The sequence below is a fragment of the Cynoglossus semilaevis genome, chromosome 8 (assembly GCF_000523025.1).
Source record: "Cynoglossus semilaevis isolate Cse_v1.0 chromosome 8, Cse_v1.0, whole genome shotgun sequence".
NCBI classification, from domain to species: domain Eukaryota; kingdom Metazoa; phylum Chordata; class Actinopteri; order Pleuronectiformes; family Cynoglossidae; genus Cynoglossus; species Cynoglossus semilaevis.
Genome location: NC_024314.1, coordinates 2897575 through 2923789, shown reverse-complemented (window position 1 = coordinate 2923789; position 26215 = coordinate 2897575). Strand labels below are relative to the sequence as shown.

Below are 26215 nucleotides of genomic sequence, written 5' to 3'. Positions count from 1 at the left end.
CACCTGGAGTTAAACTTATTTACACAAGATGTATAAAAAAATATAAAACTAGATAAATAAAAGAGGCAGATGTTTAGTAAATTGTTTTGTTGTTGTGCCGTTTTGATCTCGAACACGGTGACAATTCTAAATCATAATGATTCGACACTGTACAGAAAACAAAGACAGAATACTAACAAAGACGCGACTGCAGGTGTTCATATAGTGAACCATACTTTCTAAATGTTGCCACAAACTTCACAACCTACTTTTAACAAATTTAAAACATTTAATATATGATGTGACGGCTGGAGTGCGACAGGACTAAAATAAAATAGGCAATTATGTTGACTTCCTTGACCAATGGGACGGAGGAAGATGTCGGTGAATTGGCATGTTAATTATCCAATCATATGTCGCCAAGCAACATTTTGAGCCAATCGGCGTGGTGTGTTGGGTGGGCCTTTTTCTAACGGAGAGAAATGTCCCAGGCGTTTGCGCTGTCTTTTTAAATAAAATGGACTAGCGCATGACGGTTATTTTGGTAATCTTAGCTTATACACCAGGCAAAATATGTATTTAGGGAGAAAAAGTCAGATTTTTACCCGATTGTTTACACTTTCTTTTAATATCTACTGTTAGATGTAATGAGATGTAAATTACAGTCCAAAATGACTGACCGCCTGTTGTTTCATGGACTTGGAGCCCGAAATATGTGGTAAGTTTATTATTGTATTTCTCGTAGTGTTCTAAAAAAAGTAATAGTTATTTTTTGTTGTTTTAGTCTGGTTTTGTAAACTGACAGGAGTGACGCCATAGGGTTAAGTTTAGTGACGTGTTTCCATGGAATCAACAGCATGTGACGTTCAAATGAAGTGGGTCAATGCTGGACCTCTGGAGTATGCTTAATATATGCTTTTAAAATATTTTATGTTCTGTGTAATATTTTAGAGACTGTATGCTGAGGAGGGATTTTAAAGCTATTTCTAAGTTAAGTTCTAGAAAGTTTTATGCTAAAATGAACAAAACCACAAAAACCTGGTGAATAAACCATTTTTCAGTGTTTTCAACCCTGGGGATTTCTAACTACTCCATTTTTATTTGTCATAAAATGCATAAAAAGCTAAGTTGATTTGGATTCATTTATTATTACAAATAAGACAATCTTTTATAAGATTGTATTATAAAATAAGCTATAAATTAATTCTTAAGAGCTGAGTTAATTCTGGTAAACATTGCATTTATATGTGATGTTTTTCGAGACTACGGCAAGTGAGAGAAATGCATCATGGGCAAGAATGGGACGAAGAGTTGGCCAGCATGTTACAAAGCAGCCTGCATCAGTAAGTTTGATTATTTACAGCTTCAGAAGTTAACACTGATGTATACAAACTCACTGTTTGCATGTGTGTTGCTAAGTAAGGCTTCAGTGTACCTTTTCTAGCTTCAGCATGCGGGAAACAAAGAGAACAGTTTGCCTGAGGATCCCCTTCCTGCTGCTGTATGAGGCTGTAGCCTCCTCCACTTGAAGCTGAGCTGGTTTGTGTGTAAGTGAAAGTGGACCCTGCCAGCCTCCATGGCTCATTCATCAGAACCGCCCCGCAGGGAGAAGACCCCTGGTTCCCAAGGGTTACACACCGCAACACGCAACCTCTTACGGAAGAAGGAGCAGCGGCGACGGGGAATTCGATCCTCGTCACCCATGGGCCGGGTCATCCTTATCAACTCTCCTGTGGATGGTAAACAGCAGCTTTGCTGGCTGATTGTGGAAAGAATACAGTATTACAACACAGACAAAATCCAAGTAGAGAGAAGATGAGAAACAGTTTTTTCTTATTACAGCTAGTAAAACTATATCTTACATCTTCTAAATAAAGATAAAACTATATCTTACATCTTCTAAATACCTGTCAAATAAGTAGCTCTGAACACCTATGCCCTGTAATAATACTGATAATGACTGGCAGCAGATTGTTGTGGGCGAATATCTCATATCTCAGCGATGATGCTGAAGAGCGCCACCTCTAGTGATCATTTCTCTATTATTTTTTAAACGTTCTGCTTGGTAACATGACTTTTAAATAACTAATTTTACATTATTGTATTAGTTACTTACAGACGTGTTGATGTTTGTTGTCAGGTGGAGATGACAGTGAGGATCTCCATACCATCACAGTGGATAAGAGTGTCGATGGAAAACTGGGCTTCAGCGTGCGTGGAGGCTCTGAACATGGCCTCAGCATCTTTGTCAGTAAGGTGGAGGACAACAGTACAGCAGGTGAGGTGAACCACATCTTATTCTCAACATGGCATTCACAGTGATAAAAAATGGGTTAAGGTTATGCAGGAACGTTTTTTACAAAATTGTTTTTAGAGGAAGCAGGCCTGCTGGTTGGTGATAAACTGGTGGAGGTGAATGGGATCAGCTTAGAGAGCATCACCATGAGCAGTGCTGTGAGAGTGCTGACTGGAAACAACAGGCTGAGGATGGTGGTGAGACGTGTTGGAAAAGTCCCTGGTATCCGCTACTCCAAGGAGAAAACTACATGGTAATGAAAGAGAAGTACAAATATTACTGATGAATTATACAGTAGGTGACAAATATTCAAAGCTGTGTTGTGTTTTTTAAGGGTGGACTTGGTACAAAGACGTATGGTTGTGGAGGAGAGCGGACGGACTCCTTCAGACGCCAGTTCAGGAACTGCTCTTCAAAGGATCGTTCACCTGTATACAACCTCAGATGATTACTGCCTCGGCTTCAACATACGTGGAGGAAAGGAGTTTGGTCTGGGCATCTATGTTTCCAAGTAGGTACCTCCTTCAACACTTGTCCACTGTTGATTATCTTGGTTAATAAGTCACTATCTGTTGAACATTTTAGACTGGATCCTGGTGGTCTGGCTGAGCAGAATGGCATTAAGATAGGGGACCAGATCCTGGCTGCTAATGGTGTGAGCTTTCAGGACATCAGCCACAGTAGTGCTGTGGAGGTGCTGAAGAGCCACACACACATCATGTTGACCATCAAGGTTAGAAAAACAATCGTCCTGGTCTATGGATTTTCTTTATAAATCTTGTTTACATTTCATACTATAGCTTTGCTTTAGTTTGTAGCACCAAACCTCAGCAAACATGAAATGTTTAAAAGCTGAAGAGAGGCTTCTTTTAGATTCTGGGCAAAAATAACAAAAATGTCTGTCAGCGATCCATCACTCACAGTGAGAGCAGTCTGTGTAAAGCCCATAGTAAAGTGTAGGGTTTGTATTTATGTGTATTTTATTTTATCCAGATTGTCTAAGACCAGACAATGTTCAGTTCCAGGCCTTGACAGTGACATGAACCAACCTTCTCTGACGTTTGCTGTCTTTAATCCTCATTTCTCCACTAAATGAAAAACCCAAATCTACACGAGTTGCATCGCTGCACGGCGGCTATAACAAGAGCGGATTGTGCAGTCGGGCTGACAGCTGGCATGCAGTTGTGATATTCCTCGCTCACTTTACTTGTCGGAGCTTGGGTTTCGCGCTGTGAAAAATAGCCCCAGTGTGTGCATTATTCACCAGGCAGCCCGGATCAGGTGCTGATCGAAGCATCGAGCCCGTGTTCAGTGTGTTTTGGGATCCCTGCCTGTGTCACATGGAAACTGAAAAGACGAACCGGAGTTAGAAAGCATACCAACTGTCAGAGGTTACTAGAAAGTCAAGAAGGAAAACAAACATCAGGTCAACGTTCGGGGGCCTCTGTGAGCTGCTAGGGTTACTCTTCATCAAATGTAGCAATCCCATAAAACTTTCAAGGTTTCCACTGTACCTCATTTGCATATCTGTGGTCATATCTTCACAGGAAGCAGGTCGATACCCAGCCTATAAGGAGATGGTAGCCGAGTACAGGTGGCTTAATAAGTGTATGTATGTAGGATTCGTTTTCCTGTGTCAACACTAGTATCTTTCTATTATTAAACATGTCATTATTCTGTTCAGACAAGTGTGGCTAAGTTTTTATTATCAGTTTCCCCTTCACTGCTGTTTTCCCCTAGTGGCCAACGGTGCTCAGACGTCGTCCTCCCAGGGTTCAGACTCTAACTCCTCAGCCTCTTCTCTGTCCTCTGGGACTCCTGTCAGCTCTCTGAGCGGCCTGTCTCAGGTCATGTTCCCCCCCAGTCTGCCGTTTGGCTCAGACATGGTGGATGTCAGCATCTCCACCGAAGACCTGAGGTCAACGTCATTTTAACCTCATATGATCTAACCCGTCACAAGACTGCATGAGACGTAAGCTTTTTTTCTTTTGCAGGTTTGAGTCTAACCGCACAGAGACTGCCATGCAGACAGAGATGTCTTCACAGAAGATGGGGACGGACACCACTCGCAGCCTTGGACCAACCACTCTGCTCAAAGACACAATGATCGGTGGAGGAGAGGACAGTGGGCGGAAAGAGTCGCCCAAGACAGCCATGCTGCTGGCTCTCAGCAGACCGAGCCGACCAATCAGAAGATCACAGAGCCAAGTCACTGTGGCAGGTAAGGCCACAGATGTTGTAAAAGACGTACATATAAATGGAATGGACGTATATGCTGATGCACTGTTGGTGTTAAACTACAGAGATCACACAGCAGAAGGTAAAAAAGCAGAAAGGAAAGGAGCCAGAGGAGAAGAGCACTCTGCAGCGCTCAAAGACCTTAGTTAACTTGCTGTTCAAAAGTGGACGCAAGAGAGACACTTGCAGGGGGCGCTCCAAGTCCCCGTCCACCGACAAGGCCAGCAAAGGTAACTGTTTTAGTGATGCCTGTGGTACAATGAGCCATTAGTCTGCAAAAACAGATGTTTTTGAGTGAATTGTTGTGTGATTGTGAGCAGGACGAAAGCATGTGATGCCAAATTCAGAGATGCTTGGAGTGGTGGAGGACATGGCCCACAGGCTGCTGACAGAGGAGGAGGTAGCTGCCGTGATGTCCACATGTCGACGGGTAAAGGATGAATTACTACAGCTGTGGATCCACGTTAATGTTTTCTGCCATAATGGCTTTTTTCTTAAATTGGAGAGGACTTGATCCTGTTTTGACTCCACAGTACGTTGCAGAGCAGTCGGTGGAGAACTTGATACAACACCTGCTGACAGTGCTGGACCGCCCTGAGAAACTGCTGCTGCTGAGGGAAGTCAGGTAATTCAGACTAGGATTGATATTAGTTATTGATCTAAATCTATCATGTAGGTCCTCTCTGTATATTATCACGAAGTGGAACTTGTTTGAGGAACACATTTTACCTGTAGCCACAGTTCAACAAACACACTTGCATGGAGTCATAGATTAAAATCTAGAATGGAACACAACAGACTAAAATGTCTTGTTTTCCAGAGTGCTGCTTCCTCCATCTGACCTGAGTCTGTTCAATAACATGGTGACTACGATTGAAGCTGAGGCCTATGACATCCTCAAGTTTCGCTCAGGTGCATTTAATAGTTTTTTGATCAATACAAGTTTTGAGGAGAGCATTAGCAGACATTTAAATGTCTCCTAAATGATTACTGTCTGACTTCTATTCAAATTTCCCCTTTAAAACTAGCACCTGTCTTTTTGTTTTTTAGTCAGAACTCCTCCTCTACGTTCTCCAATGTCTGGTAGAGCACCAAAAAGGCGCCTCATCACTCCCATCCCAGGTCAGTGAAAGGTGCTCAGGTCTCAGCTTTTAACAAGGTTGCAGATGTATTATTCTTTTGTAACTTTTTTAAAGGATTTTTTTATGATTTATATATTACATTTATTTTTTTTTAAAGCAGGTCATGTTGCATTGCACTTCTAATGATATTTTGAGCATTTTGACAGGCAAATAGAAGTGTATCTAGGCAGTCACCTGTTTGATCACAACTGACCTTACATGGTCTTACAGGATATTAGAATATCATATGGTTTGTCATTTGTAAGAAACATTTCTCCTTTACCTACCAGATTACAGGGGAGGATTTGAGTTGCACCATGCTGAGGAAGTGGAGAAAGAGAGCCATCTACTGGAGGAACTGGAGAAGCTCAGTTTGTCTGGAACCCGTTTGTCCAGGGATCGGCACCAGATCTCCTCATCCTTCAGTCCGCTGCTGGACATACCAGTGGATGGATACGACACCGTGTCCAGAGAGGTCAAACCTTTCACCAGCCCCATCGTGCCCAACTGGCTGCTGGCCCGCAGCAGTGACTCGGACACTCCTCTCCGAACAGACATTTGCACTGTTCGCTCTGTGCACTTTGACGAGGTGTCACTGCACTCAGCTGCAGACAGAGCAGACGTGGACAGAGGATTTAAAAACGGTCACACTAAAGGCAAGAAGGACAGAAATGGAGAGAGGAGTAAAGAGCCTGTGTTCACTCTGCAGAGTGCTGCGCGCAGGAGTCGCCCTCTGCTGTCACAGGTGTTTGGCCCACAACAGCATGTGGAGGGTAAACACGTCAATGGCCATCAGGTGTCTTCTGGGAATGGACTTAATGGTCTGGACACTGAGCAGGAGTATGAACTCAAAACCGTGAGCATCTCTAAGACCAAACAGTCACTGGGTGAGTGTTTGTGATCAGGTCTGGACGGAGGGAACCTTGATTTAAAAAAATAAAAGTTAGTGTTCAACATTTAAAGATATTTTTCTGCTTCGTTAAAGTATTGATATTAAAGTTGTTTTGTTCTATGTAAAGTTGGGGGAAAAGGGAAGGCATTTGCACTGCATTAATGTGAACTATCTAAGTATCTATGCCAATACTTTACTGCAGGCATCAGTATATCTGGTGGGATCGAGTCAAAGGTTCAGCCTGTGGTGAAGATCGAGAAGATCTTTCCTGGAGGAGCCGCTTCCACCTCTGAAGTACTCAAGGTAAAAGTTATTCACATTTTGACATCTTCATTTATGTGTGTATTTGGTCGCTGGATCTTTAAAGTTCTAACATGTAGCGCTACGCACCATTAGGGGGCGGGCCCCCCACTTTTGGAATTACTCATAGAGGATATTAGTCCTTTTTTTTATTCAACAATATTAATAGAAGTTAGTGGTTGGATGTTTAATTTAACTTCAACAAGATAATCGCCTAGTTTTGGATTTCTGAGGTTAAATGTGCATCCTTGATTAATGTAAAATTGCAAGAATGTATCAACAAAGATAAGAACAGTATATATTTTTTTGTTGAAACTACCTGTAAACACATCTGCTTTTCTCTGTGGTCTTATTGTTGTGCACCTGCTGGCAATTAGATTTGCAGCAAAATGGGTGGAGCTAATTTATCGCTCGTGCTCCTTACTGGTCCAAATCATCTCTGGTGTGAGGCAGTGATGGCAAAATGTTCTCTAATAGTTTTTTGGTGTAATCTACTAAAAATCAAATTCATCAAGCATTAATCCCTGGACTTAATGAATTTTTCTGAACCGTTTCTAACCAAAATTGCAGGCTGGATTTGAGTTGGTGTCCGTGGACGGAGTCACGCTCCGAGGAGTAACCCATCAGCATGCTGTGGACATCATCCGAAAAGCCTTCAGTAATAAGGCCAAAGACCCCATGGTGTTTGTGGTCAAAGTCCCCAAGAGCATTTAAATAAACTGAGAAATTGAATCTCCAAGATTTCAGCAAATGTGCTGATTTTAATTTTACTTTCTTAAAACATTTAAGCCAGGATCTTCTTTTTACATGTCAAAAATGTATTAAGATTATATTTTTTAAAAAGTCTTTTCAGAACTTTAAGTGTGTCTATCCCAGGACCTGACTTGTGGACCAAGCACTGAAAATAGCTCCTTGGTTAGTTTGATGTTTCACCTATAGGCGGCAGACATGAGCTGTTTAAAGTTTCTACTCATTATAACAAATAATAAAACGTGATATGAACCCAGTGTAATAACAGACAATGTCAAAATGTGAACAAGTTCAGAGTGGGAGAAAAAAAATCCAAATTAAAAGTATGCCGAAGGTTTTATTTCTTAAACTATTTGTTTTTTTAACTGTAAACACTGTAAAGAGGATAAAAGGTAAAAAATCAAAGCTTTCACATTTATTACATTTGTCTTTTTTATTCAAAAACATAGGTTTGTTCAATAAATGTACAGAATGAAAATATACATTTAATGTCTTCATACAAATCTTGTGGATTATAAAATCACACTGAACATCCAGAATTAACATCCACACCAACAATCAAAACACAGGCTTTGTTTTTATACTGGAGGAGCAAACCATAATGCGTGCGACATTTGCTTTGGTCTGTTCACAGTGGCTATGTTTGTACTCTGTAGAGGTGTTGACAGACAGACACACACACACACACACACCTCTGGAATGAAACTTAACACTTTAGAATTAATCCCAGGGAGGATTAGAGTTAAATCTGCAGTGATGAAGGAACAAGTGAGTCCACTGTTGTGTAGTAACAGTGATTAGACCGAATAGTCTACGTATTAAACTGATGAAGATCAAACTCTATCCTGGTGCAGGGTGTTCGGAGTTGATCCAAAATTACCCACCATTCAGTGCAGGAATTCCCTTCAGTTGCTGATGTTTTCACACATCTGAGCAACAGTTGGCTAAATATAAAATGTGTCTATTCATTAAAGCTGCAGTTACGTTGCTAAACTTGGGGTAATGTCATTGTTACTCACGTTCACACAGGGCAGGTACATGTATGTAGTAGAATAATAACAATAGAACAATCCACAGTATAAAATGTCATAAAGGTCATGTTTACACCAATAACAGTTGAATCCCACTCTCTACAGACAGAGTGAGACCATGTGAGCTGATATGTGCACAATTAGGCTGTGGATCAGTAGCTTGAGCTGTTACCGTTTCAACTGGAAGGTTGTGGGTTCAATTGCGGACTCTTTTTTGTTAACAAGTAAAGCACTCTTAATGGTCGTCGGAAAAAGAAAGGTGCTTATTAGGAATTTAAATAAGATTAGGTAAAATATTTGTATGATTTTTGTTGACACTGAACTGAACAGACGGCCATGATGTTATTTACACCTAACAAACCTGTGTGCTTCTACATGAAAACATCAATGTACACAATGCTGTAGTTCCAGGGGGCGTGGTCATATTTTCTCATTGCCACATGGATGTGTTTAAACCAACATACTTGACAGCAGCGTTGGCTCTGATTGAAAAACTACAAATAGAATGAGTAATGCAGTGAGTACTACTACATTTGTGGGAGTGGGAGTATACAGGTGGAGTATAGCCCAACCAGCAGGTGGAGTCATTATTAGCACAGAAGACTGGCGGACGTTAAAATGATTCAAACACAACAACTGGTCTACATGGATAAGGAGGACTGGCCGCCTGGTGTCTTGGTTTAGTTATGAACACTAACACAGAGGACTGACATGGTCTGATGAAGACTCACAGACTGAGACTCTTCAGAGAACCAGACCAATATGGCAGAACCAACTTTTTGATTGATTTTCTGCTGCAGATTTGTGTATGTGCTACGGAGACCAAACATGTGGCTTCTCTGTGGCTATTATTGTGATTCTGACAGTAGTGCAAATGAAACAATGATGAGACGGGGGTCAGATTTCTGTGGCGGCGACCTCATCAAAGTTGATCTCATTGCCGCTGCCCTCGTCATCGTCCCTGCTCTCCAGTTCCTGACTGAGGTCCTGCAGCAGCTGCTCCAGCTCCCGGTTCTTGCGATACATCTGCACGTAGTTCTGCTGCAGCTGCTTTTGGTACCGTATTACTTTGTCTTTTTCCTCAGATTTGTGTATGTGCTACGGAGACCAAACATGTGGCTTCTCTGTGGCTATTATTGTGATTCTGACAGTAGTGCAAATGAAACAATGATGAGACGGGGGTCAGATTTCTGTGGCGGCGACCTCATCAAAGTTGATCTCATTGCCGCTGCCCTCGTCATCGTCCCTGCTCTCCAGTTCCTGACTGAGGTCCTGCAGCAGCTGCTCCAGCTCCCGGTTCTTGCGATACATCTGCACGTAGTTCTGCTGCAGCTGTTTTTGGTACCTTATTACTTTGTCTTTTCCCCCCTGCCATATCTTGCGCTCCTCCTCGAAACTTCCCATTTGCTGCTCGGCTCGCTGCCGCTCGAAGTTCAGCTCCGCCCTCATCCTGTCCATCTGAATGGTCATGTTCTGCAAGGGCTCACTGCTGCTCTGGCGCTGCGCCTTCGCCTCGTCACTTTCGTAGCTAAGCAGGTGCTCCTCTGCTTCCTGAAACACCTGACACTGTCTGTTTCCTGAGCTCTGATTGGCCAGAGCGTCTCTGAGATGAGCCAGCTCTCCCTCAAGACGTCCCACCTTTTCTCTGAGCAGCTCCGCCTCACTTTTGCGACGCTGAAGTTCGTTCTCGCAAACCTCTAGCTCCAGAGTTCGTGTGCGATTCGTGCCGTGAGCCTCCTGAAGCAGGACCTGGGTGTTGGTCAAGTCCCCACGAGTTTCTCTTAGCTGACCTCGTAGCGACACAATCTCCCCAACGCGTTGGGCTAACTCTCCCTGCACCTCCTTCAGCTGCTGCTTCAGCAAAGAGATTTCCCCTGACTTCTGACAGACCTGAGTAAAGGACAAAGAAAACTGTTCAAACTGAAGAATTCAGATCTTGATTCATTCATATTTATTCTTAGTCTTAGGGAAACAGGCGGCGCATCTTAGATTATTCCTTCTATCGAAAAAAGAAAGCTCTTATGTACAGTAGGTAAAGCTCATCCAGAGAGTGAACAGAAAACCATTTGCACCGTCCTCTTACTTCTTCTCTGTCAGGAGTGAATGTTTTTTACTCCACACCTTGAACCATCGGCTGTGGTGTTGTTCCGGATTTGGACACTGAAAAACCTGGATGGTCAGGTTTCTGGGCTGATCACTGACTGATTGACAACTGATGTGACAGTCAATGATGAATTAATATCATATCTTGTCATTTTTCAAGTCAAAATGAAAAGAACTTTGTTTGGAGTCCATTCCCCAGGGCAAATGTCTTTCTGCTGTGTCAGAATAAACAATGCCAGGTGTCTGGCAAGAAAACACAAACACAGCTATAAATAGTTGATGCTTTTTTTGTCTGGTTGTTATATTCAAGTCTCAGTAACTGATGTTCACAGTCCATAAAGCTTCACTTATGAATACAGTTCAAAGATGTTTGCATGCTAACAGGTCATGTTTCTCTAACTGGCCACACGTCAAGAACAATAATAATTTAAAAATATCTTCATCATAAACGTCCTGCTACTTACCTCCCATTTAGTCTCCTCCAGTCGTGGTCCCAGCTGGATCTTCTCGTGCTCGTAGGAAGTGCAGCGTTCCTCCAGCTGCTCCCTCTCCTTCAGGAGCTGAGCAAAGTCTTCCTGCAGCTTCTTCTTCTCCTGCTGGAGCTGATAAACCTACAACAATGTCATTGTTTTATATGTATATACGGTATATATATATAATATTTTATAGTTTTTGTTGTGAGGCCTCACCTGCATCTGGAGGACCTGCTGTGCACGCTGGGATTTCTGTGACGCCACCTGCATCCTGGTGGCACAGCTCTGCCTCAGCTCTTCCAGCTCCAGTTCAAAACGTTTCTGTTTCTCCTCGTAGACCTGGATCCGTGAGACAGATCGATAAGGAAATGGAAAATGTCAGGTGACCAATCTTTTTCGTTTCCTGTACTAAATACCCACCTGACAAATTGCAGCTTCATTCTCATCCAGGTTGTCTCTGAGCTGCTGTAGCTCCAGCTCTCTCTCCCTTAGTTTGTCCTCCAGATCTCTCACCACCCCCTCATACCCGTCCACAGAACCGGGGGAGCGTCCACTGGACCCACAGTCTGATAAAGGCTGTCCCCGGCCGTTAAGGGAGCCCGAGCCTGTGCTTTTACTTGAGGATGAACGCCCACTGTCTGAATTATAGTGTGCGTGTGCACTGACAGGTGGAGCACTCTTCATGGCCTCCAGGTGGGCTGCAGAGGCTTCACCTGAGGCCAGGCTGTAGCCAGTGCTGCTGTACGGTGGCAGGCTGGAGAGGGAGTTACGTCCGGAGTCAGACAGAGAACAGGACTGACTGCTGCCTCCAGGGCCACTGTTACGGGCTCCGCTGTACAAGCTGCGTTTTTCAGAGCAGGAGGGCGAGACTCCTGTGTGGGTAGGGCTGAGCAGGTTCAGGTTGGTTTGACTCTCAGGTACGTTGGCAGAATTGCGAGGAGAGAGGTACTGCATAGACGTGCGGTTTTTTGGAATGACAGGTTTGAAGGCTGTGGGTCGCAGCACTGTTTTCTCTATGTTCTAGGAGAGACAGAGATAATGAGCTTCAGGTGACCTTCAGTTTAAGGCATTTTATTGTATAATAAAATGTTTTCATTATATATTATACTCTCTTGAAGGAAAGGAACACCAACAAATTGACTTTGCATTCATAACAAACATTTCTGAATGATTCAAAAACACACCTTCTCAAGTTTTCCTGACACAGGGATCAGTTTTGGAGGAGGACCCCCAAGATTCCCTTTCAACTCCAACCCCTCCTTGGTGTCATCTGCGTCACTGTGTGGACTGGCGGCTGCTGCCAGATTCTCATTCCAGTCTCCGATATAGTTCTCGTTCAGATAGGTGTAGTTCCCGTTCTCCTTCTCCAACCCCCTAATGAACGCTGTGGAGCTTTGTTTCTTGATCGGCGAGATGTTCTGCAGGAAGTGATGCTGGGGCGAATCGCTGTCAAGGCGTGAGGCCCCTGGAGTGGGGCGCCAGCCAGAGCGGTGGTCCTGGTAGGGGCCCGGTCGGGTTGCTATGAGGCTGCTGACAGAGCCCATAGGTTCCAGGGTAGGGTGTGAAAGAGGAGCAACGTTGGGGGGTGAAGGGCCAGAGTGGTGTCTTCTACGGGCTCCTCCAGTGAGGCCTGAGCCATGGGACTCAGCAGATATGGGCAGAGCCTGAACCAGGGCCATTGTGACAGATCAGAGGGGCCACACGCTCTGACAGAGGAAAACAGTTTTTATTATTATTTTTTACACTCTTAACAAAACACCATGTTAATGTCACGTAGGATCTGTGTTATAGTCTCTAGTGTGAGTTTTGATCCTAGTCATGTTACAGCAACTCTGGGCTCTAGTTCATCTCTATGGTTGTACATGAACGCCTCTGCCTTGAAATAAACACTAAAATCCCACTGATATACAGAGGAATGTAGCATACAAATCTCCCAGGAGAACAAGTCAGCCCACACACACACACACTAGCAGAACCAGAACGCACCATTCATTAAAACTATTCAAGCAGCACAAACATGAGACGGTAGGAGGGAAAAAAGGGATTTTTTTTTTCCATTTCACATTGAGTTTTTAAACAACTTCTAACATGATGGTGTTCTACAAGTACAACTATAGTCTGTACACATCTGATCAGCCCTGGGCAAGGACAGAGGTTCATATCTGAAGAAGGAAAAAATGATCCTGGATGTTAAGTGCATACAATGCTACACAGAAATAAAGGAAAGACAAAAAATACAAATTCAACACATTTACATTCAGGGGGGTGAAAGACACAATGACTGGCACACACAGTACAAACGATGTAATCAGCAGTTGGTCTGTAGTCAGTGTTGTGTGGAGAACAATGGTTAACAGAACTGTGAGGATGAAGTCATGGTGCACCAACAGCACCGACAACAGCAGAGACAGCTGTGCTTTAAAAACAGAGTCTGACGATACTCCACTGAGGATGGGATGGGTTTATGTATAAAAGTGAGTTTCAAAATTGTCCCGGAGTAAAGAAATTACAATTGTGGTGTTTCACATAAAGTCTGCAGTGTTTAATTGGTTTTTGACCTGGTTTATTTAAATGAACTGTAATGGAGGAAATAGTGGGTCATCATGATGTAATTCTCAAATTGTAAATGTACTAAAATGTACTTAATGTGAACAGCTGATTATCAAAAATGCATTAAGATTTAATGTGATGAATGGTCTACATAGACCTGCTAATGTGGTGACAGTAGGACTGACGGCAGCAGCGCCGGCCAGACTTGTTCTCTAGCCTCCATGTGCCAGGACAGAACGAAGCCAAGTCGTTTTTTGTAATCTGCCAAGTTTACTGGGAGCCTTCAAGGGCTAGGGCTACGGCAGTGATTTAACTGTGATTACTACACTTAAATTAGCACGTTCACACTCTGACTGAGGCTCTGTGCAAGGCCTTACTGGACATTCTGGACACAGAATGTCAATGTCACACAATGTTATCTAAAAAAGTCAAGTGTCAAGTACTCATAACTAACACATACTCTTCCTTAATACACACATGACATTTGGCAAGAATGTGTCGTAATCACTAGGAAGAAAGCAATGAAAGAATAAAGATATAACAAACTTCCTGACCAAACTGAACAGCAACACATTAAACATTGAATCTGTGCTAATATGTGAGATTTGCTAAAAAATGTCAATTAGTCAGCCGGACTTTAAATACCAGGTAACATCGTAACAAGTCCAACTGTTCCTCGGACAGTAAAGACATCACTAGCTGTACTATAACCAGCTGGTTATAGTGCCTGGTCAGTCCAGGTGCCAGAGGTGGTAACAAAACAAATGTGTTATTTATAGCTTTGGATGGAAAAACAAATGAGGTCCAGTACTGACAGTGAACAAGTTCACAGGTGTTAAGTTGATTGGTTGAAGCCTCTCGGGTTGAAACTACAAACAATTATCAATATCACATTTCCACAAACTGAGGTGAGACCTGCATGTGTTTTGGTGAATTTAAAAGAGCCAATTACCCTGGAGGATTCACATTACAAACACAAAAAACAGCAAAACAAAAACACAGTAAAAGACTTGTTTGTTAGGTATCACAACAATTAAGTTATTGTAACAGCTGCTAGAAAAAAATCAGAATAATTTATTTGACATTTCAATTTTTTAAGGTTCCTTCAATAACATTATAGAACCTCCTAAACATTGTTGTCTTATGTCTAAATCAGAGTCTTGTCACTGACTAAGCCATGCAATAAGTGAACTACAAAGAGCAGGGGTTTTAAAGGGTTTTAAAGCCTCTGTCATGTGCATGAGTTCTGGTCCTGCCTTTGTTGTCATAGTGATTTGGACTCTGTGGTAAGTAAAGAAAGGAACAACAGCGGCGGTGATCACAGGAAGGCCAGGAAAGCCAGCAAATGCTTCTTAGCATATTAAAGCTCTCACTAATTCTTTAGTGGCGAAGAGTCAAAGGCTGGAGCATTATAACAAAAGTAAAGATTAGGGTAAACCTATGAAATAAAAATACAATATTAATATCTAGAAATATCTTTCCAAAATGTAACAAATACTTAAAATATGTACCTGCTTAACATGAACAAATTCAGACCCATATGCCATACAAATTACATTTTGTTAGTGTTTAATAACAGTGCAAAAATCAGCATCTGTGATGGTAGAGGAGAACCGTCAGCTCTGTGAGGGAACTGTTGATGATGCAGAGGCTAACATTCATTTGTTAGAAGTACATTTCTTCCGCTCAGCAGTGCCCTGCAGCACTGCAACGTCACACAAACCTGCTTTGAGACAAACTGAAAGGAGCGTACACTAAAGCCTTTTTTTGTCAGTGCCTCACCATAAACACACCTCCACGGCCACACAGGCCTAAAAATATAAATATGGAGGAGGAACTGTAAAGTAACGCAGTGTTCCACTGGCCCTGACCTGAGAGCAAGGCCACCTCTGAGTCAAAGACAGTGTTCAAAGAGAGAAAGAGGGTTGCTAAATAAATGTCATGGAGAGTTAGGAGAGTTGAGAAAACCCCTCCTCTATGCTACATCTCTCTGCGGCCAAACTTCTGAGTCCTGCTCTCCCTCCACCCACCCTCCATCTTCTTACCCCCACATCCCTCTTTAAAGTGGAGCACAGACAGAAAGTGTGACGATGCTATTTTGGTTTTGTAGACAACCTACCTTTCTACGGGCAGACCTCTCGCAGACCTTACTGACACCACAGTCACTGTGTCAAATACTCACAAATACTTCACTGTCATCCTCCTAACATGTCTCTGACAAGTACACAATCTGTCATTCCAGGTGTCATTGTTGGACGATTGTCTCATCTCAGCTGCCTGTTGGATAATCTTAACTTAAAGAATTTTTTTACACTACACATGAAGTATTCCTGGTGTGGAATGTTCTCCTCGGGTCTGCCTGCAGGTTTGTTTTAATGATGCATCGAGCGCTGCCAAGGAAAACAGTCACACATATTTTTTGCACACACTTAAACTAAAAGCCTTTGTAGATTTCTCCACAGTTCACATGTGAAGCTCCCACAGTCATTGTAACTGATTGATACTAACCTGGCAGAGAAGGCAGAGAATGCACCATCCCGACTCTCCTATCACCTTCACTGTCAAACTAACAGATTGAACTTCCCTCCTCTACAACGTTCCTTTCCTTTTTGGCTTCTTACCCCACTTTGCTGCCTTCATTGCTGCCCCACTGCACCTCCAGCTCCTCCGTATCATCCAGCCTCGGCTCCTTCAAGGTCTCGGGGTTAATCCGGCACCAACACTAACTATTTCTGTTCTCCTGGACCAACCCTCCTGAGGAAAACTTCTCATACCCAAAAAACCCCCGAAAAAAACTAGAAGCTAAATGCCGCCAATATGAATGGAAGCACAGTCCCCTCCCCTTCTTCTGCTTTCACTCCTTTGTGCCCCCTCTCCTCCCCTCACATCCTCCTCTCAGGCCAGCCTGTGTATGAATGATACACCTCCTCTCTCCTTGCTCTCCTTCTCCTCTGCCATTTCCTTTGACCAAAGAAACTACACTCTGCGAGCTCCTCTGCTGCCTTTTGTCAGACGCTGAAGAGAAGAGAAAGAAGAGGAAAGCAGGATGCCAGGGAGCTGTCAGTTGAAAACCTTTCTGGTTTCTCTGCCCCCTTTTAAGCCGAACAGCAAACAGAAGTCAGAGAGAAAGAAGATATTATCCAGGTGCAATAAAGTATGTCAGATTCATAAACATACAAAACTGTGTTTTTGGAAACCCAATGAGTACAAATGAAACCGTCCACTCCTGTAGTAAATTTTTTTATAAAGAGTTTAACAAAAAGATTTGTTGAGAGTTTTAAAAAGTGCAAAAAGATTATATTTCATCAAATATGATGAGCACAAAGTCAGTCTGAGATGCTTCAAAAGAAGCTACAGGAAGATGCAGACATGCAGAGTTATATACTGCCTTGATTTCATCTAGTGACCCCTTAAGTGCATGTGGTCATTTGATCTATTACTAATAGAAAAAGTATTGATTGATGCAGCGGAGACAGACAGCTCTCATGGTTTATTCTCCTGTGACTTTGGCCGTGTTCAGTCACTAACTGTTTATTAAACCCTCCATCTGGTAACATGAAGCAAAAGACAAAAGCTCTTCTTGCCGATAGAGCTACTTTCAACCCGTGCATCTGGACAGGTCGCCAACAAATGGGGAATAAAAGAAAGAGGAACATTTGAATTTTTCAGTCTGATGATCAGCTGCGCAGGTTAGGAAAGTGGGGTAAAGTGAAGAACTAGAAGTAGGCTATGCCCTGCCACTGCTCTACACACACAAACACAGATCTGTCTCCTCCTTCCTTCTTCTCCTCCATACTCCCACTCGCCCTGCTCCTATAATTAGGTCACAATGAAATGGACCAAGTTTGTCCTTCAGGTGGGACTGCAGAGGGAGTTCAAGGTCTTTCTTGGCCACGTCTTGATGAAAGGGGGTCTGGAAAACAAGTGCTGCAAAACTCACACGGCTGCGGCCAAAGCCGAAGAAACAACTCTCAATTCACGACTGTACGACAAACGCCATTAATCAGCTGCTCCAAGGCCACCGCTGCTGGGACAGAGACGCAGCCAACTAATCACCACTGCTAAAGCCACCATTAACACGATGTGCCTATGTGCCAGAGAGTGAACCACATGGGTGACATGAGTCAGTGCCTTTTGAGGGAGTTGATTTACGGTAGAATGAAAGGGTTAAAAACAAACAAAAAGCCCTCACTGTGCATGTGTGTTAATGTATGTGGTGTGTGTGTGTGTGTGTGGGGGGGGGGGGCAAGTCTGACACTTGAGTGTTGGTTTGAGATTTGAGATGCCAGATGGCCAGGCCAACCACCGAACATTAATTTCAGTCAGTCTTGACCCGGTCTTGGTACAAAAGAAAAAAAAAACTGTTGTTAAAATGTGAGTAAATTTCTGAAATGAGGTTTTAAACTTAATGTCTTTGGTTTATGCTTTTGTATCATACAGAGAAAAACATCTAGGAGTACCATCTGTGGGACCATTTCAAGTCCACTGAAAACTGCTCCTTGGAGGCTGCAACTCAAGTTTACCTGCAATATACAGTGGACTCACAGCAGGTGCTGCTGCTGCTGCTGCTGCTGCTGCTGCTGCTGCTGCTTTGTTGCACTCCTGCTCCCTTCCACTTTTCTCATAACAACAGCGGTCTTCTGGGAGCAGGAATCAACAGAAAACTTGGCCATTCTTCAGTGTTTCTCTGCTGACTCAGCAGAGGGACATCAGTCCCACTGGACACTGCTGCTAAAACTGGTCTTGACCATCCTGTCTTTTGGACCTCCAACTCTAAATTAATCCACCACGGCACAAAGCAATCACACAACAATGTTCTGGTGGGTTTGTGTGTGTGTGTGTGTATAAAAAGAAAGAGGGGCTCAGTCCACAGAGAAAGTCCTGTCATAAATCCACAGAAACAAGCTCGTTCCTCTACTGCTGGCAGAGACGCCACAGACAGGCTCTGATTTATTAGACTACATGCCAAAGAGATTAGGGTTTCAACAAACAACAAAACCTTATCCATGATGAAAATCAGTTGCTAACTGCCATGCTACAATGACGTGTTAACCTGCACGAAAAAAGAAACAAAGACTGCTATGTGGGTGGCATGTAGTAGCCACTTCCTTACCCTAATAAACACCAAACCCAAATGGCTCTGGAGAATAAAAACTGGCTGGTGACAAACAGCTGAAGCTACTGTTACTAAATCCACTCACCTGTCAATGACGCCCTGATTTAGCTGTTGAAGGTCTCAGAAAGCATGAGGCGCAGACATCCCAGGAGCTCACACTGGTGAGTGGCTCTTCATGCTCTTTTCCTCTGCCTCCTAACTCCCAGACTAAATGGGATACAGAGAGAAAAAATTGCATCAGGTTGTTGAATCAGCAAGAAGAGATACACAGCAAGACTACTTCCAGCTGTAGAGAGATGGAAAACCTGAAATGTGACAAGTGTGTTTGTTGAAGTCAGCGAGAAAGAGGAAAATCTGAGTCATGATGGCAAAAAAGCTGCACATGGAAGGAGGCTGAGACGGAGAGGGGGAATTTCCATGTCAACAAGAGTGAAGGCTCAACACAGAACTAGCACCAAAGTCATGGCAGAACAATGCCGCATGTCAAATTAACACATGACTTCCTTTGTTAGTGAGACACCACTAATTATAAGTGTTTTCCCAACATTTTTTTGTCAAATATAAACTGTGGGAAGAAAATTAAAGAGTGTTTTGGACTGAACTCTGTGTGAGATGGCAAAAAATGAGACACACAGAGCCACTCTGTCCATCTGCTACTGATTAAACCAAGGCATTTCAGGTAAAACAATATTTAGTTAAGAATAACAGGAACATGAGAAACAGATGAACTTAACCAGTCCTATAGTGTAGGTATGTGGAGCCTCACTTTCCTCATCGTCTGTAAGATTACTGCTACCAATGTCCAACACAACACTATACGATTCACAACCAAAGCAAACTTGGAAAATTTGTATTGATTTTAGTTTAATATAGTGTAAGGTATTGTTTAGCAGCAATTCTAATCATTCTAATCATTCTAGCTCTATCAAGAAAATGTTGGTTTTCTTTGCAGGCAGGAACATAAACATCCCAACAAACTTGAGAAAAAAAAGCTCGAGAAAAAATTGTTTTTCATTTCTCACAAATTAGGGTTAGAGCAAAGACGTTCATTAAAACATGTCAAGTCTCAACCACAGTAATGACAAACACCATTAAGAAACACAAACATACAGAGCACAGAGCAAAAGCTGAAAAAGAAGATGTAAAATAGTAGTGCTCGTGTATGTGAACACCCATAGGTTCAAAAATATTGCATCAAACATTCAGCGTTAAAGATGGGGGCTAAGAATTGTGTCCTCATCTGCAGTGACAGTGTTGATGATAAGCTCCTCAGTCTACAAGACAGACCTTACTGTGTGTTTTGTTTAACGAACAGGAACTGGGATGTTTGCTGTGTTCAACGTTACCAACTGCCTGTAGAGCAACAGTAACAGGACAGGCTTAGCTAAAGACCCCCCCCCCCCAACCCCCTCACAGCTCTCCATCTGTGCCTACATTTCCACCACCCCTTTGAAGAAAAATAACAAGGCCGGGGTTTCCAAAAACCCCCCCCCCCCCCCAACCCCCTCACAGCTCTCCATCTGTGCCTTATTCGCTGCATTACTACACCAGTGACAGAGGGAAGTGTTGGGAGACTGTGGCGTTCTTACATGTAATGTTACTCAATCCAGATTATTCTGAGGCAGCTGACTGACGTCATGCTGAGACAGGACCATTCCACAGTCCACTGTGGAACTAAGGGTCTGTTCAAGATGCTGCTGCTACTCGACCTACGAATCACAAACAGGTGTTCAGTTAAGAAAACTGCTCCTCTCATCTGCCACTGTGACGGGGGGCAACAGGAAGAGAAGCATCTAATCTCTTATTCATCAGCCAGAGGCACCTTTGTTTCTAATGTTAACTGACTCACATACATCGGATCAGGATCGACAAGAGTATTGTTGTTCATCAAAAAATAAAATATTTTCTGGAACTGGTAGAACTATTTTTAAATAAGGTTTTCTTTATTTTATTTTATAATTTTCTTTTAATTACTGTTTATGTCCCAACTCCTCCTTAAAGATGTCAAGCCTTTTGGGATCTTGTTATGATCTTGTTACAGTCTCATGTTCTGCAGTTTAGAACATATTTTTCTGCCTTCTACAAATGACAAATGTTGGTTTACTTACAATAGCTGATTAAAATGAATTCCCTAGAAACTCACATATATCTAAAAACAACCAAAACACAACATATACAATATAACAGAGTTTTGACATTAGATGTTTATCCAGGGGTGGAATATTTTACTACAGTATCTTCCCGGGCCAATCAAAATATATCAAATAACAGCATTAGTCTATGCAATTTTGCACACTACCAGGAGCCAATGGCATGCAGTACATTTATGATTTAAGTATGTATGCAGTGGTCAAGAGGTTACATTAAGCAGGGTGGAGTGTGGTAAATAAATCAGGATATCTTCAAGACGGGGTTGAGTAATAGAGAAGAAGTAATGTGGATAAATGGAGTTTTGTATTTACCAGGATATCAGGTGTATACACACACACACAGCAGCACATGAACATACACTGAGTAAACACACACAGGCAGGTGCAGCAGAAGGAACAGGGTGGCGTCCTGTCTAAACACTGCCATCCCAGAACGATTAGACTAATGTTGTACTCAGTGCGGAAGGTTCCAGCAAAGTTCATACCCAGTGTGGCACAGCAGGAAAAACACACCCTGAACAAAGCCAATTGTTAAAAATAAAAAAATAAATAAATAAGGGTTAAGGGTAAGGAAGAAGCAGTGAAACCTTACCACCAGCACACATTTTTAATGTACTGTAATGATAACAAGATGTCTCTTTACTTTACTACAATGTGTTTTCACAAGACAAATGACTACATCCATACAGCTGGAGTCAACAAAACAACAGCATAATACAAAAAGACAGATGGAATTTCTGTGCTTGTTCATGATGAAATAATGCAGCTATTTAATGAAACCACAAATGGTTTGCTTCGTTTGGACAGAAAGGAGACGATCTGCCAGAAACCAAGTGCAGTTACTCTAACACTGCCAACAACAAAAATCAAAACAAAACTGTGAACTCTCCCAGACATCAACATTTAACATAATTCACCCCAAACCTCAAATATCCTCCCTCATTCCGGAAATACTCTGGGAAAACACCATCCCTTTCTACAGTTTAAATATGTGAACCCACAATTACACATATGTTCTTTGACCACTTAAGTAATAGAACTATCCATATTCTAAGTTCAAATCTCTCCACATCTCATTCTTCCATGATACAGTGATTACTGTCAGAGACACACTGGAGCTTCGGACATACAGGAGCTACAACACACCTCTGGCCACTAGGCCAGAAGCTGCACCGAACTGAAACTGAAATAGGACAACTTTATTATCTGTGTTGTCTTAAACTTCTCTTTTTATAGGTGAGCACAATTATTGTATTTATGATATGAAATAAAGCTTTAAAAACACATTTCTATTTTTACAAATGAACATTTGTGTTTTGTAAAAGTGAATATAATAGTATTTTAAATGAGAGAAATTAGAATACATTGAATTAATAATGTAGAGATGGATGTATGGATCCTGGATCCCAGTACAGAGGCAGATCTAAAGGCTCTCCACCTTTTCACCTCACATCCATTTCTCCACTTCCTGTGTAAGCTCTTATGCAACATTGTGACGTAGCTACTGCTGGTCTTTTCATCCCACCACCCACATCTCATCTGATCTGAACCTTCATTCCACCTACATCCTCTTTACCTCTGCATCACCACCACTCCCCTGTATACTTCTGCGTATAGACTGGTTTGTACACACGACTTATTGTTTTGGATCGTAAAATATTTTTAGTTTTTAATCAATCACATGGTTTATCATCCATCCATTAACACCAGTTGCGCTGTTTACAAAAATTAAAAACTCAGCAGCCGCTCATCAAATCCATCATTTATGTGCTTTTCATTTAGCTTTTTTATGGATGCAATGTATAGAACGGGGTTCCTTAGAACTGTTTTGAAAACCATGTCACCCCCTGGTAGTCCAGGGGGTCAGAAGTCAACAGAGAGCAAATCTAATGTTGGATGCATATCAACATATTACAATTAAATCACATCAACTTTTTCCCTTTTTTTGAATACATGAGCCACACCACAGTCAGCGACTGAGGTGATTAATAGCGGTGACACAACAAAAGAGTTGGTGAGTGGGATATGAGTGCAGCTGAGGCAGGAGAAAAGAGCATGACAACAAAAATGTGATGGGGAGAGAGCTGTACATCAGCACATGTGGACCTCCCTGCAGCAGCTGTGACTATAATGGAAACACTAATCACCACAGCCAATCAAAGCCGAGCTCATGGGAAGAAGGTAGCAGGTTTTTCACACATTCATTTTGGGATTGTAATCATCCACAAGTGACATGGAACGATGACCTGTTGCTTAAAATATATCCTTGACGCAAACGTCAACAGAGGAACAAGACAAAAAAAACAAAGCTGTGTCTACATCTTTCAAAAATCTAAAGTATGTCTATGTAGGTTAGGTTCTAGTCATCCAGGTCACTGAAAACAGCAGTGTTTGATCCAAAAGAAGCATCATGGATGAGAGGTGAACGCCTTCAAGAAACCCAGACAGTTTCTCTCTTCTTTAGCTGCTTCAGAACTGACATATGAATACATGCAGTATGTTCCCGCCCTTTGTGCTGTGATTCATTTTTGCACTTAAAAATACAAATGTTAAGAGTTCTCTGCAAGTCAACAAGATTATTGTTGTTTAAGTGTGCACATTAGAGATGAAGTAAAAGGTCAACAAAGGCCAACAAGCAAAACAGCTTAGCTTTGAGTGCTTCAGAAATAGTGGGAGAGCTCCAGCCACCCACCTCGGTGCTTCTTAGTCACCACGTGATTTTAATGAAAGGGACTTTGAGGCAAACGGAACAAAGACCAGGGACTCTTTCTTTCAAAGTCAGGTCCTAACATTTAGGTTTGGGGATTTTCTTTATGTAAGGTGACATTTCTGGGGAAATTCCTATTAGTTCTTGTCATGTTAAAAGGTATTTTGTTTAATTAACCTTTAATTACCAGAAGTATTATTTATTTATTTATGATATTTTGATCACCTTTCATGAGGTAAGGTTAGCATCCTCATGCTGTTATTCCCAGCTGGATGGTATTTAGTTTGCCACTGTTTCCCTTTATCTTTAATTTATGTAATGACAAAAGCAAACAAAGCCAGTCAAAGTCAAATAACTTCTGGGAAAAAACCAACAACGTGACCTACCATTTAGAACGCCAAGACCGGTACCATGGTCAATTTCCATTGAGATACGGTCATTAGCCAAATCTGAAATGATGAAAAATTACAGCTTTGGTGGTGAAAGGCTATTACAGACACTGTGGTCTCAGGCTGAGAGGCACACTGCACACACAGCTTCAGGTAAACTAGAAAAATGGTTACATTTAGACAGAGAGACACCTGATGTGTTCATATGCTCCAGCAGAATGTGGTAATGTACTGTAAAGCAAAATTTGTTTTCTTCATTTACTGGTTTGAGAACCAATCTACGGCTGTAGAGTGTTCAGCTTCCATAGTTTGTGTTGGTATTTCAATTCTCACTCTTGCCACAGCTTTTTGTTTTAAAAAACAAATCTCTCGCTCTTATTTAGGAGAGGGCGGAAAAGCGGCCCAAGCCAGCCGTGAATGTTAGCTGTGTTTTGTCAACATATTGCATGTGTGGTGTGTAACCTCACTGTGTTTTTTATGTCGTGTTGTGCCACTACAGCAGATCCTTAACAGCCCACATATTTCCAGCTACTACAGGAAATCCCATATACAGATACAAATCCACGTACAGCAACTATTGTTCCAGCAGGCAGACAAACTTTTATATAGAAAGAAAAATACAAAATTTAAAATCTGATCTTTTTTCACTAATATAAAAGAGGCTGAACGCATGTAAGACTGTTGACTCACTCAGCATATCAACACCAAACACCAAACAATCTACCGTGTGTTCAGGAAAATGTGCATCGTCACTGCTTACAGTCGACATCCAGCAAAACACACGAGTACATTCTACACTGTGACATGAACCACGACAAAGAAGCCACATAACCCTAATCAGTGCTTCGTTTGACACAATTAGCCCTGGGAAAAACTAAACACAGCAGAGTCTTCACGTTGCCTTACAGTTGAACACTCCTCAGTCTGTTCCCATTGTTGTCCTGTCTTCTAAGGTTTCTCTCCTCTAGCTGTGCTCCAACTGTTGCATGTAAAGGCTGCAGAAGGGTTTGACCTTGGGTTGAAACAGCTTAAGGACATCTTTCACAGTGGCGTAACAAAGAAAGCAGTCGTTATTGACACAGGGCAACCAGAAAACCATAAAGAAGATAAATATCACAAACCCACCAACACTTCTCTCACTAATTTTTTCCCTCAAGGCTTTTCCAACCGTCCACATATTTTTCCTGAGGTCTGTCTGTTTCTCGCTCCCTCTAACTACGACTAGTACTGCACCTCAATCATCACGTACTGTAATGCTGCTTTCACAGGGAACATTGTATTTACAATGGTAATAACAGTGCACAATGTCTCTACATAGGCATAAGAAATTCAAGAGTACAGAGTAATTCGATGTATATTTAGAGTTTCTTCAGCTCCAAAAGCCAGAGATTTTGAAGAGTTATGTTTCTGGCAATCGAAGTATGAATGAATATTATTAGAAGATAAATTGTTGAAAAAAAATATTTTAATTTAGAACCTGATTAAAATTAAAATTAAAAAAAGCCGTTATTTTTGGAACAAGGATCAGACAGGATTATAATAGCCTAGAACCCTCATTTTGAAGAGGAATTAATATGTGATGTAATGTGCAGTGGCCACATTTAGAACTTCACACTGATGCCAACACCCTGATATGATGACAAAGCTGTTTCTCTGAGGGGGGAAGCTTGCCATGTGCTAATAAAGAAATCTCCTGAGAACTGTTGAGTGCTGATCACCTCTGTCCTCCCACTGCCAGGCCTCCACAGCCCAGGCCTCCCACTCTGCTGAGGTTAGCACTTGACCTCTGCAGATGTGTTCAGGCCAAGAACCCCTTACTGTAACATCCTGTAGAGCTAGGAGCTAAAGAGAGACAATCCATTGTTTGGTTTGTTTATTCTTTTCTTGCCATTGTATTTTACTATTTAAAGTATTAATTTCTGGTGAGACCGTTCTTACAAAATAAACTGCTTTTTACTGTAGTAAATAAACATAGGACTTTTTGCCTCAGAAAACAAAACATAACAAAGGCACTATTTACATTTGATGACATCTAAAGATGTGAAACTAATTTATATTGGAGGGGGTCCCATAAATGAACCAGACAACAGAATAATACTGTAGAAAAGCCAGCGTGTCGA

The 26215-nt window shown here is 42.1% G+C and overlaps 2 protein-coding genes across 7 annotated transcripts in view; one reads left to right on the top strand and one right to left on the bottom strand.

Annotated features, from left to right (window-relative positions):
- The first annotated feature begins 401 nt into the window (after positions 1 to 401).
- Positions 402 to 7629, top strand: LOC103381558 (PDZ domain-containing protein 7). The gene is made up of 18 exons (XM_017034124.2): positions 402 to 697; positions 1242 to 1322; positions 1424 to 1718; positions 2120 to 2257; positions 2354 to 2528; positions 2610 to 2786; positions 2861 to 3008; positions 3823 to 3883; positions 4016 to 4193; positions 4270 to 4496; positions 4579 to 4743; positions 4834 to 4943; positions 5047 to 5138; positions 5334 to 5425; positions 5564 to 5635; positions 5925 to 6521; positions 6729 to 6829; positions 7397 to 7629. The coding sequence occupies exons 3-18, from the start codon at positions 1556 to 1558 to the stop codon at positions 7538 to 7540; spliced, it is 2640 nt and encodes an 879-aa protein (XP_016889613.1). The 5' UTR covers positions 402 to 697; positions 1242 to 1322; positions 1424 to 1555; the 3' UTR covers positions 7541 to 7629.
- Positions 7630 to 7996: 367 nt separating this feature from the next.
- The window catches only part of LOC103381559 (leucine zipper tumor suppressor 2), a 20005-nt gene continuing 1786 nt past the window's right edge, over positions 7997 to 26215 (bottom strand). For 3 of the 6 annotated variants that reach the window (XM_017034127.2, XM_017034130.2, XM_017034129.2), the window contains 7 exons: positions 18935 to 19056; positions 12368 to 12889; positions 11604 to 12203; positions 11400 to 11522; positions 11175 to 11321; positions 9703 to 10497; positions 7997 to 9417 (listed from right to left, as the gene is read on the bottom strand). In XM_017034127.2, coding sequence (XP_016889616.1) covers positions 9790 to 10497; positions 11175 to 11321; positions 11400 to 11522; positions 11604 to 12203; positions 12368 to 12862 — 2073 coding nt within the window. In that variant the 5' untranslated portion in view covers positions 12863 to 12889; positions 18935 to 19056 and the 3' untranslated portion in view covers positions 7997 to 9417; positions 9703 to 9789. Of the gene's footprint in view, positions 9418 to 9702; positions 10498 to 11174; positions 11322 to 11399; positions 11523 to 11603; positions 12204 to 12367; positions 12890 to 16354; positions 18868 to 18934; positions 19057 to 20438; positions 26154 to 26215 lie in introns of those variants that run through there. The other 3 variants (XM_017034131.2, XM_025057952.1, XM_017034132.2) reach the window with 3 other exon arrangements.